Source organism: Eumetopias jubatus, unplaced genomic scaffold (genome assembly GCF_037043125.1).
Source record: "Eumetopias jubatus isolate StellerSeaLion01/CBP00866 unplaced genomic scaffold, mEumJub1_p1.0 scaffold_13, whole genome shotgun sequence".
Lineage (NCBI taxonomy): Eukaryota > Metazoa > Chordata > Mammalia > Carnivora > Otariidae > Eumetopias > Eumetopias jubatus.
Genome location: NW_028274819.1, coordinates 94,212,036 through 94,227,593, shown reverse-complemented (window position 1 = coordinate 94,227,593; position 15,558 = coordinate 94,212,036). Strand labels below are relative to the sequence as shown.

The 15,558-nt window shown below is 41.0% G+C and overlaps 1 protein-coding gene across 1 annotated transcript; it reads right to left on the bottom strand.

The window, feature by feature from the left end:
• Positions 1-852: 852 nt before the first annotated feature.
• OR10G6 (olfactory receptor family 10 subfamily G member 6) lies at positions 853-1,836 on the bottom strand. The gene has a single exon (XM_028125926.2). The coding sequence runs from the start codon at positions 1,786-1,788 to the stop codon at positions 853-855; it is 936 nt and encodes a 311-aa protein (XP_027981727.2). The 5' UTR covers positions 1,789-1,836.
• Positions 1,837-15,558: the final 13,722 nt, after the last annotated feature.

Genomic DNA, 15,558 nt, shown 5'->3' with positions numbered 1-15,558 from the left:
AGGCTTTGGGTCATCATCTTGCCACCAGGTCTATGCCCCAACCCAACCTGTTCCTCATTCATACTCAATAGTTGTGGGAAAATGCCAGAATGTGGTAGCACATACACTCTCCCACCACCTCATATGATCTGTTTTGCTGATCTCCATGGAAACACCAGGGGATCTAGTCTATGTCTGTGGAGCAAGAAAGCTTATCCTTGACATACTTCCCTTAGTTTTACCAAAGCGGAGCCCTGTGCAACCTGAGAAGGCTAGAACTAGTGAGGTAGTGATGCAGTGCACATGAACAGCTCCCTCACAGTGTGGGGGAATTGCCTCCTCAAGTTCAAGTCCATCAACCAATTTTGTCAAAGTAAAAGGCTGAGAGCAGGAAGTATGGAAGGGCCATGCTCTCCCTTGACTTCAGTTTCCCACAGCTACATGGGAGTAATAAAACCTGCCTCACATAATTGATGTCAAGGTCAAACCTCATGTTTTGCACGAAGGTTATTTGTAACATGGAAAAAGCAATATGGGAATCAGCTCAAGGATTAGAAGCAACATGAAACATGTAGATTGATGCCCATAGAGGATCAGACTTTTCATGTGGAGTTTTACTTATCTTGGATCTTTTCTGCAAGCTTCCATCCTTGCTGAGTTGCTTTGCCTGATTCCCATTGGATTTGAAGGAAGAAATATGAAAAAATCCTGTTTGAAAGCAGGAAGAATTCCAGAGTTTCCATCTCTGCACCTAGGAGTCTTCTACTCTCTGCATGGATCCTTCTTTCCTTTCTGCCTTAGATCTCCCCAGTTATCGGTGTCCCATCCAGTGTCCTAAGTCTTAGTGTCTTCAGCATGTCTGCGCTGCATGAGTCAGTGAGGCTGCACATCTCTGCGACCTCCCAGCCTCCACAATGATGCCTTCATCTCTTTGTTACGGAGTGTATAGATGATGGGGTTGAGCAAGGGAGTGATGACTGTGTAGAAGACAGCAACCCCTCCATCCAGGGGTTCCTGAGAACCAGAATGAAGGTAAATGAAGGTGCAGGGCACATAGTAAACAATGACAACGGTCAGGTGGGCAGCACAGGTGGAGAAGGCATTGCGACGCCCATCGATGGACTGGATTCGCAGGATGGTGGCCACTATATACCCATAGGAGGTAAGGATAAGCATAAAGCAGGTGAGGGCCAGGAACCCAATGTCCACAAAAGTGATCAGTTCATTGATGGTGGTGTCAGCACAGGCTAGACGCAGCATAGCAGGAATGTCACAGAAGAAGTAGTCTACCCGGTTTGGACCACAGAAAGGCAGCCGGAATATGAAGCTTGTTTGGAAGAGTGAGTGGACAGTGCCTCCCAGCCAGGTGCCAAAAGCCAGGAAGTTACAGACATTGTGCGTCATAATGGTGGCATAATGTAAAGGCTTACAAATGGCCAGGAAACGATCATAAGCCATGAGCGTGTAAAGGAAGCATTCAGTACAGCCCAGGAAATGGAAAGAAAAAAGTTGGATTACACAGCCTCCAAAGGAGATAACCCTGCTATCCAAGAGAAAGCCAGCCAGCATCTTGGGGACAATGACAGAGGAGATGGTCATGTCCAAGAAGGAGAGGTGACACAGGAACCAGTACATGGGGCGGTGGAGCTGGGTGTCCACCAAGATGGTGAGGATGATGAGCCCATTGCCAGAGACGGTGAGGGCATAGATGACTAGGAAAGCCAGGAAGAGTGGCACCCCCAGCTGTGGTGGGTGGTGCAGGCCCACCAAAATGAAGTGAGACAAAGCAGTGTGGTTTCCACTGTGCATTTCCTTGCTGTTCACATCTGCCAGGAGAAGTAGCAGAAGGGAAAGCTCAAGGCCCATTAAATTCTACAGGCATGGAACACATATTCTGTGTCATTCCCAAGCATGGACGCAAAAGGGTCTCAGAAAGAGAGAGATCGTGCTCCAGCTCTTGTTCTTAATCATTCTGTGATCCCCACACCCAACCACCCCTCACCCCCACCCACCAGCCCAACCCTTGATTTTTGGAGTTCTGCTTGGTTCCAGGGAGTGACTCTTTTGTCCAAGGTTCTGTGACAGATTATGTGAATGTAATTCAGGAGACTGAAGGAAAGACCATACATAGAGCTCTTCAGGTCAGGAAGAAGTACAGTCATATAAAGCCTAAATCAGTCCGTGAAGAAATGGCTATCCCATTGTTTTCCTTCACTTCGATCTCTGATCTATGGCATAATATCAGAGAGATAAGTAACAGCTTATTTACTTAACAACATGAGAGTTGGAATTATATTTCCTAATGTAGATGTGCCCAGTAAAAATCAGCATAGATTTTTAAGCATGCATTACTTGGGCCACACATTGGATGAAGTTGTAGGTAGGAATAACCATCTTCATCAACTGCATCTCAAAAATACACATGCCATTTTAAATTTTTCAAGATAATGAAGCAATACAAAATCTCATCCACAAGGCACCTGTTGTCATCTTTTCTCTCTGCTTTTGGATAAGTGCAGTCTATCTGTCAATCCATCCATCCATCCATCCATCCATCCATCCATCCATCCATCCATCCGTACATCCATCCATTTGTCCATTCACTAAGGAAACATGTATTGTATCTTAAGAGCATGGCCTCAGAGGTAGGGCCAGAATTAATAACCCCAGCTTTTCCACTTATACTTGTTGGTAAACTTGGAAAATCCATTTCCCCTTTCCTTGCTTAATTCTGTAAGTGGGGACAATCATTGTGCCCATTTCATGGGATTGTTGTAAGGATTAAATAAAATCACCTGGTCCATAGCAGCACGCAGTCAACATCAGCTATTATTTCCCACCAACTATGTGGTGTGGTCCTCATTATTAGGCAAATTCAGTCATCGCCCTTGTGCCAGGTTTCTGAGGATTGAGCAATTTCCTGGTCACGAGACTTCCCTTGTTAAACCTAGGAGCGTCCGGGGCAAACTGAGACAGGTGGTCACCCTCGGGAAGGGTCTAAACCACATAGAAACTAAATAATCTCTCACCATAGAGCTATAGAATCTATTCTGAAAGAATTTCAGGGAAAATTCTTAGAGATTTCCTAGACTCTTCCTAGCTTACCAATGTTATTGGCACCACAGCACCCAAGGGCAAGGTGCAAAATTACTGGCATGGCCTAGAGAACAAGGAGCTTTGTAATATGGTGTGGACTTATTTCCCCAGCCTCCCCTCTCTGTGCTCCATCCCACAAATTTGTGCTATGGCCAAACATTATTTCCTGTTTCCTTTGACATCAGTCCCTTTCATTAGAAGGGACTTATTCTGCTAATGCCTGAAAATTTTCTACTCATCTTTCAAGATCTCATTCATGTGTGATCTACTAAGGAAAGCCTTTTCTCCCTTTCCCCCAAATGGTCACTTGGTCTGTGTAGCCTCCACAGTCCTTCATGTTTCCCTGGGCTCCCGAAGCATGCTGCAATTCACCCTTCTGAGTGTCTGATTTCCCCCATTAGACTGTGAGCTCCAAAGGGACTTTGTCTCATTTTCTTTTCATCCTGTATTTGTGGCATATCTTGCACTGGAAGATTCTTTTTTTTTTAAGGTATATTTATTTATTTTAGAAAGAGAAAGAGAGAGAGTGGAAGGGAGGGAGCAGAGGGAGAGAGAGACCCAAGCCGACTCCACGCTGAGTGCAGAGTCCCACACCGGGCTTGATCCCATGACCCTGAGATCACGACCTGAACCGAAACCAAGAGTTGGATGTTAAATGACTGTGCCACCCAGGCTCCCCTTGCACTGAAAAATTGAAAAATTCTTAAATCCTATTAAATAAATTCATTCTTCTCTGTCTGGATGTCCCTGTTATCTAGACACAGAATCCAGGATAATATCACTTAGGTCTTAATGTAGCTCCTGAAATCATAAGAATTTCAATACCAACTATCACTACTTACTAGTTACATTATTTTGAACAAATCTCTTATTATTCCTAGTCTCAGTTTCTCCTCTGTTAAACACACACACACACACACACACACACACACACACACACACACAGAGAGAGAGAGAGAGAGAGAGAGAGAAGAGGAGGTGGTGTAGATTCCCACCCAAAAAAAGAAATCGCAATCTCTCCTGCATCCATATCAATTCACATTTTAAACTTAGTTCTCACACATACAAGATCAATTTTCCTGCGAGCCCCAATTCCCTTTTGTTCTGTACTTTTTCTCTTGTCTCCCCACTGTTCTGCCATCTTCATCTCCACTCATTTTTACAATTTTTTCTCTGTACATAGAAATAATAATTTCCCCCCTGGGAAAACCAAAAAATTCCCTCTTTCCCCCTTTAGAAACTAAAACTGCTCCAGTTACATGGTGTATACAATTTAGTCAGGATCACATGATATTATCAACAACTGATAGACTCATCTATGTGATGGGAAAAGAAGGAGTCTCCACGCACAGTCCTGGGGAAAAGGACATTAGTACCCATATACTAGCGTTCTCTGGCCATTTCAAACCCTGGATGAGCTGAACTAGGCTTAAGCTAAACCGTGAAACTCATCTGGGTCGGAGAACTCTGAGAGGCAATCCGGTGAGCAGAACATAAAAGTCTTCCCCTCCCACCGTGTTAGGAGATCCTAGCTGTGTTCTCTGTTGCCAACACCTCTCACATACTTCTAATAAGTATGTATCTCAGAAGAATTTCCATCACTCCACCTCTGCCTGCCTTCTGGAGTCTTCTCTGCTTACAGCTTCTACCTGGCTGTGACTCTGCCATGAGGCCATGGCCTGCTGCTTGCTTCAGCTCCCTGCTTTTTGCTGTTTCTTGTGGAAGCCCCTTCTTGAGCTGGACAGGTTCCCTGGGCTCTCTGGGATGCCCCAGCTTGATTTCATCCCTGTGTTCTTCCTGTACACTTCTCTGGGTGCATCCCTCCTCTTTGTAGCTTTGTTCAAAGGGTTGGCAGCGATGTCCCTGGGCTTTGAGCTCTGGGTCTCACTTTCTGGCAAGCAGCTTCTTCCTTCCTGTAGTCCCCATGGAGTGGGGGCCAGCGCTGACATCACTTCTGCTTCCCCCTTCAGGGGAATTAACTTGCACGAAAATAAGGTGCAGTGGGGCTTTGTTAACAGCAAAATGCGAGCTAGGGCTCTTCCAGGAAGTTTGCTAAGTTGCTAGTAGTGTCCCTGAAGCATAGGATCCTGCTGAGAGTAGGACCTGATCAGGAGTCAGGAAGGATCACTCCTCCTATTTCTCACCTGAAAATTGGAGATAATGTTGCCTTATCTGTTTATCCCATAAAAGTGTGGGGAGGGAATTTGAAAGAACTGTAAAGCCAAAGATGCTACATGAATGCCATATGTTAATTACCTTTGAATTTCACTCAGCTTGAAAGAGTAAATTCCTAGGACAAGCAACACTGTTTCAGGCAGAAATATCTTGATCATCCAATAGACAAATTAGAGACTAAGCTAGATGGAGTATGTAATTCTGACAATCCCTTAGAAGTCAAACACACTTGGGGGCTCCTGGCTGGCTTAGCCTGCAGAACGTGTGACTCTGGATCTTGGGACTGTGAGTTCAAGCCCCACGTTGGGTGTGGAGCCTACTTAAAAAAAAAAAAATCAAACACACTTAGAGCTAGAAGGCACTTTAGAGAAATAATCTAGAGCACACCCCCATTTTAAACTTGAAAAAAAAACTGCCATTCTAAAGAGAATAGGACTTTTTCGAGGTGAAAGATTCTACTGCTTAGGGATTAGATAAAATCTATAAGTCTATATCAATATATGATAAGAAATCCCCCATGTATGAGAATAGAGGAACATGTAATTCCGGAATAATTCTGGGAAAAATGTAAATCAATAAATATTTGTTGAAAACATTTTGTTTTCTAGCATGTGTCAATTATTTACCTTGAACCATTGTTAGTGTGCAATTTTTATGTAATACATTGTAAGACCCAGCTATGCACTTGGTCAATTTTTTGAATGAGCCATTCTCCACTTACAAAATTATAAAAAGTCAACATCAGTTTATGAGTACATTTTCCTATTATAAGAACATGAATTCCTAGTTTTTCTATACTTCCTCATGATACAGATTTAAAGTGAGATTTAGGGTTCTGCTGAGAAAGAATTCTACATATAGAGAGGAAGATGTAAGGAAGTTAAGACTCCAAACACCTCATCTTCCCCTGTCACAGGGAGCTTGCAAGTTCTCTGGTATCTCTGATGGGAATAAATATTTACTTAGAAAGATACTAGGCAAAGGAATACTTGATTACAAACTGGGGCTTTGGTTCCAAATTCTGATGTGGATCCTTGGCCTTGGAATGTCAGGAAAGCCTTTTTATCTATATTGGGAAGCTTGAGTGGCTGTTTTTCTGCCCTACAGCTCCCTTTGCTTCCCATTTGATTTTCCTTATTGATGGCACCATGGAAGGTCTTCCAGGAGGGGGTGACAATTTCAATGTAAGTAACAACTTACAGGGAGGGTCTGAGAACCTCCAATCTTCATATGTTTAAATAAAGAACATACTGAAGCCCAGTGGCCTTCTATTATGATGATAAAATAATGCCTTATTTCGTTGTGGAGACTGGGATGAAACAGTAAAAAACAAAAACCAAACCCCACACCCTTTGACTGTGGATTATTAACTATAATATCAGATGAACTTCCTAGTTTGCTAGTGCTCTCATGTAAAGTTAGGGAATGAGAAAGAACAGAGTTCTGAGAAATGGAGTGGGTATGGTGGCAGGATTTGGATGCGGCAGTGCCTGACTCCCCAACCCCACACTGAATCTCCCTAGCCAAAAAAATCGGCCCCTCCTGCTCCATCTGGTGAGGCTGTTCTTGCCTTCCTTGGAGATCTAAAAGCCTCTCCTTCTAAGAGGAAGGAAGTTTTCCTCAGTCTCACACCTCAAGTGCCCTTTCTCCCTCCCAGGCCACCACCACCCACCCCGCATTAGTTTCAGTCAGGTGAAAATGAATTCCAAAAGAATCTGACCAAGGAGAAAAGACTGCCTTTAAACGTTTGGATAAATTATCACTATGAGCCTTCCACAAGTTCTGCAGACATCGTGCTAGCTTGTTCAGATGACAGTAGCCTTACACTGTTTCCTTACTGATTGGTTGACTGATGCTTGGACTGCACAGTGGCTTATGCTAAGTAGAAATACAGGGAAAGAAATCTAATGACTTGAGAAACTGGCGATGTGGACGTGGATTTATCACACATGTGCAACTAGCCTACTCATGTGCAAACCGTATCCTCGGAAGGGCAAGAACGTATTCCTTTAACAAGACTCTAAGAATGAATTGATAAAGGATATGATCGGGAGCCAAGGATACTGGTTGGAATTATTGCAATTGAAACGAACTTTTAATTTTTACAGTGTTTTAAGGGTCATAAGTAGCGGGTCTTAACTCATAGATGAGAGGTGGGGGAAACTATCAGGGTGAGTGGTCAGAACAATGTAGTCGTCCAAATGAATCAAAGAGCAAAAAATTTTGCCAGCCTAAAAAGTCTTTCCTTATTGATTAATATAATCAAATCCCACCAGGTATCATAAACAGAGGTCCAAATTGAGCCACCAAGGGTGTCAGGGCCCTTCTCCCAATTCCTGGGTGAGGCAGTTCACTGATTCAGTGCCACTTTGGAGAAAGACCCTATAGGGAATATATATATTCCCTATAGTAACAACATAGCCTGCACTGTGCATATTCTTCCTATCTTTCCCCAAATGGACCTGTATTCCATGCAGTAACTATGCCAGAAAAATAACCAGACCAATTACATTTATTGAACTTTGGCTTTGTCAGGTGAGAAATGGTGCTCTGAACCAAGTCTGCCTTAGCAGCATGTCAATTTACCCTGCAATATATCCTAGTTCGGGAGTGTGGAGTTGCAATGGGTGTTCTCAGCAACTGAGAGAATCTCTGGATTGGCTTCCCGCCCAAGGAGTAAGTAAGGAGTGTTTTGATAGGGAGGGTCACACGGAAGCCCTGGGGCTCCCCACTTCCAACAAAAGAGTCATGAAATCTTTTGTGTCTTTGGAGAGGCCACCGGAGATTGACTGTTATCAAAGATTTAAAGATTCAGGATGGAAATTTCGAGGTCATCCCCCCTTAATTCTGCAGTGTGACAGGTGCAGAAAGACAGAATTGCAAGTGTAATGAAATAGTAACTAATCTCACAGCTCCAGATCTAGACATGGTCTTGCTAGAATATACCCACACAGCCATCAGCACAGGGGCATCTCCAACTGATAGAGACATCTCATTTGTAACAGTTTCCAAATATAAACTGGTGTACATAAAGTATTTCCATACACAAAATACATACACACACACATGGCTGTGGTTAATTCACCTTTTTTTCCCTTTTTTTTTTTTTTACCTCTCTGGTATCTGTTTTATGAATAAAACACGTTTTTCTTCTCTCTCTCCTTTCACATTGTTCTCTTTCCAAACAGCTCTTGAGTTGTGAACATTTTTTTGCTACATGTAAGCAGAGCTGCTGATATATTTATACATGGTAGGAAGCACACATGTACAAAATCTATGTAGGTTCCTGGAAAGGGTCTGCTGGACCACACAGTGTGCAGATCTGTACCTGTGTTGGAGATCTCGGGTCCACACCAATATTCACATTAACTAGGAGCTAAGAGAGCTCATGGGGTCCACATTCTTGCTAGCATATGTTATATTCAGAGTTGATTTTTTTCCCAATCTTGAAAGTGTGAAATTATATGTTATTGTAGTGTTAATATGCATTTCCCTGATTACTAAGGAAGTTGAGCATGCTTTCTTTTCTTTTTCAACCTTTCTTCTTTTCCCATTTCTCTGAAAAGTCCATATGCTTTGCCTATTATATTTATTTGTTTCCTTTCCTTCTTAATTTGTATATTTGTCCATACTACAACTACTGGTACTTTTTGTTTCCCACTTAGTTTATGTGGAGTAAATATATTCAAAGTGTAACTTAGCTGTTCTCTGCCTTTATAATATCTTTTGATAATTCAACCACATCAAAATTGAGAATTTCTACTTAATTCTTTTTGTATCTTTTAAAGGGAAATCCTTCCCTACACTTTGTATGGATTTACTGAAAGCTAATTTTTTATCACATATGTAACAGGTGTAGTTTTGGATTATGCTTTTTGTGTAACAATTTTATTGTAGTGACTTGTTCACTCACGAACACACAGGATATTATGCTGGTTAACAATACTGGTGATGTCATGCTAATAGGAGCTGGTGCATGGGAAATAGAAGATGACCCAGGTGCCCTGCAAATTCATATGTGTACTGCATAATGGTGGTAAAACCTACGGAAACAAATTGCCACCTTAATGACATTTTTGGTCATCTAGTTGCCTTGTGGCGAGTTAGGCTAGTCCACAAAATCTGGTCCAATTTGATAATGCTCAGCAATGTCAGCTTGTACTGTGCTCAAGTTTCTTTTATTTCATTTTACTCCTGAAGTACCAAATAAATAATTCCAAGGATCTATGTGACGGACTGACATAGAATGAAGGACACGACTTCCCCTAGTGTTCTATTTCCACATGGGGGGGTGGGGGAGGGCTCTCCAAGGTTTCATTTTCTTGGCACACTATGTGATGAAAAATGTCTGGCCTGTCATATGACACAAAACTGTAAAATTACTGGCTTTTATCCCCCTGATGAAAAAATATTTGCACTAACACATAAGACAGTAGTAATATTTCTACTCTGCCCTCTTCCTTACCCAGACAGTGAATCTAGGGAATTCCATGGGAAGCCCTGCATATAACTACATCCAGACATAAGAATGAATCATAGATGACGGAAGCATATATTGGCAAGTTCAAAACATGGTTTTGTTTTGCAGAAACAATGGTGTGATTCACCCCATTGTCAACACTGATACGCTGAGTGTCCTGATAAGACAATGTGTTGAAGAAGACAGAAGTCCTTAATGTTAGCTATTCCCTCATAACCAGTTGCGGAATAAGTCTTGTATTTTCTAAGTGTATTTCCACATTGCTTTGGTGTATGTGTATTTACAAGGTTTCATTCTTCTCCCCATTCAGTCTATTATTATATCGAAGATGTGTTCGTGGTAACTTAACCGTTTTGTCCGTAGGGCACATGATGTTGAGTTAGACTTGCCTCAGAAGTAATGATAGATTTGGATCTGGATGGAATAAATGGTGATGTATCAGAATGGCTCCCTGTATGAAGGAGTGACATGAGGAATACAGTCGCGCTGTGCTAGGTACTGACATGGTGTGTGTGTAAGTAGGCAGGGAAGGATGTAGACAGATGGTGTGCAGTCAATGTGGTGGACAGGCATGGATCTTTACTGCATACTTATTTGTTCATATATTTTGGCTGTGTATCATTTAAACCCTCTTCCTGTGGGTGGGGCTGCATTTTGCTGTAGAAACAGCAATAGCAGATGCTTTCCCATTCCCTCCAGCAGATGTGGAACATGGACATAGGATCTAGACTTGACCAATAAGATATATCAACTTAGACTTTGGGTCAGAAGCAAGGGCAATAAAAGGGACACGCAAGAGAGGATGGCCATGACAGGATTAACAACACAGGGATGTGAAATGCAGGGTGACAACAACGTGCAGTGTGTTAAGGGGTTCATGCTTGGGGTGGTGGTAAGCCTCTGTGGACTGGAGCCCTCCATGAAATTTTAGTGGACCATCATCACATACTAGGAATGATTTTGCAATCATTCTGCCTGTTCCTGTTTCTTGTTCCTTCTCCAAGTTTGATTTATGGCTTTTCTAGGGGTTTGTTACATAAGTGTGTGTGTGTGAAGAATGTGTTTTACCTGACATACAAATTTTTGTTTAGCTTATTTTTTTCACTAAAAATGTCTATTGTGGACATCACTGCAAATCAATAGATCAATATCCAAATCTTTAATTTTCTGGTTTCTTTAGGCACATAACAATGCATATAATTTAAATTAATTAGATTATATCATATATGCTATATTATTATTCTCATCCTTAAAATTTTTTGTCTTTTTTTCAACACCACTTCTCAACTGCCGATTAATAATCTCATTTTTATCCTCCTGCTCCTTTATCTATACTTCTACAAATTGCCATTGTTTTCTTTATAAAGATGGCACAATTCTTTTTTTTAAATTTTTTATTGTTATGTTAATCACCATACATTACATCATTAGTTTTTGATGTAGTGTTCCATGATTCATTGTTTGTGCATAACACCCAGTGCTCCACGCAGAACGTGCCCTCTTTAATACCCATCACCAGACTAACCCATCCCCCTACCTCCTCCCCTCTAGAACCCTCAGTTTGTTTTTCAGAGTCCATTGTCTCTCATGGTCCAAAAGATGGCACAATTCTAACAACACTTCTGTGCATTATGGAAAATATCCCATGAAAGCCATTCAGAGTTAACTGGTGTGGTTATAATCTTTCTGTAACTGCTTAATATTTCGTGATGTAGCAGCACCGTGATTTATCCAACCATTTCTCTGTAAGGATATTCACTTGGTTTTTCAGTTGTTTTGTCACTAGAAACCATGTATGAACACATACATTTTTTTGGGTTTCTTTTTAAATTTACTTATATTTATTTATTTATTTTTATTTATTTAATCTCTACACCAACGTGCAGCTTGAACTCATGGCCCCAGATCAAGAGTCACAGGCTCTTCTGACTGATCCAGCCAGGCTACCCAACACACATGTTTGAATAAAGACACTTATGACTGGTGCTTTTATAACCATGAATAGATTCCTGAAGTTGAATTACTGGAATTAAGAATATATATATTCTTAACTTCAACTACTGTCATATTGCTTTCCTAAAGAAGGCTCTGTAACTGTATAGATTTTTACCAACACTATGGGGGATGAATTTTCTCCTTCATCCAAGCCAGCAATATTAATATTAATAACTTGAATTAATTATCTTAATTAGTACATGTCCTGACAAACCAATAAGAAAAGACTATTACCTCAAAACAAAGAAATCAATAAAGTTCATGAAAAGCTTGTTTACCAATCAAAAACTACTTAAATATATTAAGTGTTTACACATGCTTATAAGAGCATAAAAGTTATGACAGCATTGCAATCTATTACGTATACAGCTGTGAAATAGTTATGTATACTTAGGTATTTCCTTCAGCAAAGACACTCTAAACAACAAAAAATGTTTTAAACACAGCTTAAAAAGATGGTGGAAGAGAGAGTTGCATTGAGGTGGAGAGTGGGGAGAGGTGGTGCCCGTTTCTGGATCCTGGGCAATTTTAAGTTGAGAGACATCCGTTGTGTGTTTATCTGCATCACTGTTGAGGGAAAAGGATAACTGGGTCCCCCTTCCTTCCTCTTAGGTATAAATACTAGTTTCAGAAAGACACGAACTCCTCTGGGGAGGGTTCAAAAAGCAAACACAGTGGGAAATATATGCATGGATATTAAAAACCTTTCATTAGTCTCTTCTTGTTGTTTTTCTGCTCATCAAGGGAACGTGAAGACCCAAGAGGAATCTATTCCCTGAGACACTAAATCAAGTTAAGCTCCTACCCACCTGCCATGCTCCTTTCAATTCCCTGCACTTCAACTAGTTGGGTCCTTGAATAGAAATGAGCCACTTTCACCAAAGAATCACAGGTATATCTGCTTTTTGAGTAATAACTTGTAAACTACTGCCTCAACATAGATAGTGAAAAATTGGGGGGAAAAACACAGATCAGTTTTTTTAAATTTTTTATTGTTATGTTAATCACCATACATCATTAGTTTGGGATATAGTGTTCCATGATTCATTGTTTGTGCATAACACCCAGTGCTCCATGCAGAACGTGCCCTCTTTAATACCCATCACCAGGGTAACCCATCCCCCCACACCCCTCCCCTCTAGAACCCTCAGTTTGTTTCTCAGAGTCCATCGTCTCTCATGGTTGGTCTCCCCCTCCGATTTCCCCCCCTTCATTCTTCCCCTCCTGCTATCTTCTTCTTTTTTTTTTTCTTAACATATATTGCATTTTTTGTTTCAGAGGTACAGATCTAACACGGATCAGTTTTATACAGAAATGAATGACATACTGTAAGGTAAGTTCTTAAAACAGTAGAGTTCTCTTAGTCTTCTCTCCCTCTTGAACTTCCACAGAGAGATAAGATGCTTGGGTATTGTAAGACATCCTTCTACATTGGGTTATTAAGTCTCTCTTTCTCTGTCTCCATCTGTCTGTTTCTCCTCACTACACACACACACACACACACACACACACACACACACACACACACTGACATCATAATTGATATTCCTGTGTTAAATCTCAGGCTACTTTGCAATTCACCTGATGAAAAGTTTCATATTTCATCTAATCTGAATGTGAAGTTATCCTGGGTATGGGATCCTGCTGGTAAAGTAGAAATTTCAGATACATTTGTACCATTATTTGAATTCTGATGTCCATATAAGAGATTATGATAATTCTGTCTGTTATTTTTCCTCTTATTTGAAAAATATGGTTTCAAAATCTTTTTGTGTGTATAGTTGATACATTGTTACACTATTTTCAGGTGTACAACATAGTGATTCAACTTCTCTGTACTTTATGCCCCTCTCACCACAAGTGCATCTACCATCCGTCACTATACTACACTGTGACAGTACCATCAACTGTAGTTCCTATGCTGTGCCTTCATGCCCATGGCTTATTCATTCCATACCTGGAAGCCTGAACCTCCCACTCCCCTTTACCCATGAAAATTACAGCTTAGATGTAGCTTAAGCCACATTGTCTAGACACAGAATACATTTTGTCTAAGCTTTGCTGAGAACAGAGATCCTGGCTTCTCTCATATTGTGGAGCCAGTTTCAATAGTCTTCCCTCAAAGAATAATTAATAATGATCATGAACTCAAGACTAATTTGGATGAAATAGAAAACATCAATTCTATCTCACTTTTCGTTGTACAGAAGCCCAACTTTTCTTGACATCAAGCTGGCAACATCCTTTCCTCTGATGTTTGTTCTGTTCTTCCTGTCTCAGGTAGTGGGTCTTAAATAAGAGCCATACACTTGATGGAGATGTCTTCTCTTATAAGGGCATTGCCTGAATTTATGATATGAGGAGTGGAAGATGGAGGGAGGGATATTATCTCTAACAAAGCCAAATTAGCCTAAATATCTAGATATTTAAGATAGAAGGAGATATGTAAGAAAACTGTCAGTGGATTGTGTTTGGGAGAACACGTATATATTTTATGTTCTTAGAGCTTCATAAAGGATAGCCTATTGTAAGACGAGTATGGAACCAGCAGTGTACAAGACTTGGTGTATTCTGGATCAAATGGAAGATCGCAGGGATCATGCCATGGAATTGAGTTTCTCAATTCCTCTGAGGGAACTCCCTTTATAAGCAGGTGGTGGTTGTAATGAGCCATCAGTCAAATACCAGTGATGAAACCTTCCTCAAAGATCTAGCTTTGAAATTGAGAAGTTTCTACAACACAAAGAGAATTTATTCTCTCTCTCATTCCCCTACTCTGATAGATTGGTAGATAGATAGATATCAGTAGATATAGATAGGAAGCTAGTTCTGTATCACAAGGCAATTTTGAATGATTCATTATCATTTGTTGAGCAGCTATCAAGTGACAGACACTTTATTAAGGACTTCACATCTACTGTCTTATTTAATACGTACAATTTCTCAGCTGGTATTACTACTGCTGAGTTACATATGAGGACCCCAAAGAATTATTCAGCTGTACTGTAGACTTTTGAAGTGTGCAACCCTATCGGCAATTAAATTCTTGGTTCTTTAAGTTTCCACATAAACTCTGGAGAGAAAGAATTCCAAAAGCCACCCCCCCCCCCATGGCTGCCCTCTGGTGAACATTCCTTGCTGAATCAGCTCCCCTTGAGTGTGGGTGAGACTTGTGACTGTGATGGGTTATCAGTCATGATTTATTCTGTTACATCAACTTTGTCACAACAAACTGGAGAAAGATTCTCTTACTGGCTTTGAAGCAGTAAGCTGTCAAGGTATCAAATGGCCAGGTGGTTAGGACCTGAGGGTGGGCTCTAAAGCTGAGAGTGAGAATTCCTACCAACAGCCAGTAAGAAAGACAGACACATGAGTCCTAAAGCTGCAAGGAACTGAATTCTGCCAACAATCTCCATTGGCTTGGAAGAGGATCCCAACTCAGATGAGATTCCAGACTCAACTGACGTCTTGATTTCAACCTTGAACAGAACACCCAGCTCACCTGACTCAAACACTGTAAGAATGGAAATTTGCATTGTTTTGTGCTGCTAAGTTTGTGGTCATTTATGATACATAACCAGAAGTTAATACAATGGATTTCTAAGACGTTCTTCTACATATATCTGTGTGTGCCTCGTTTGTGTGTGCACGTTTGTGGGCGTGCAAGAGAGAGAAAAAGAGAGAGAGAGGATGATGATGAACCAAGTTGAGTATAACTCTAAAATTATCTGCCAGGGATGATGTAGTTGCCACATGAAAATGGGTTTTCAGTTTCAATTAAATGCTGGGTGCTCTCTCTATTCCCATAGGGAGAAGCAGGAAAGGCATAGAAA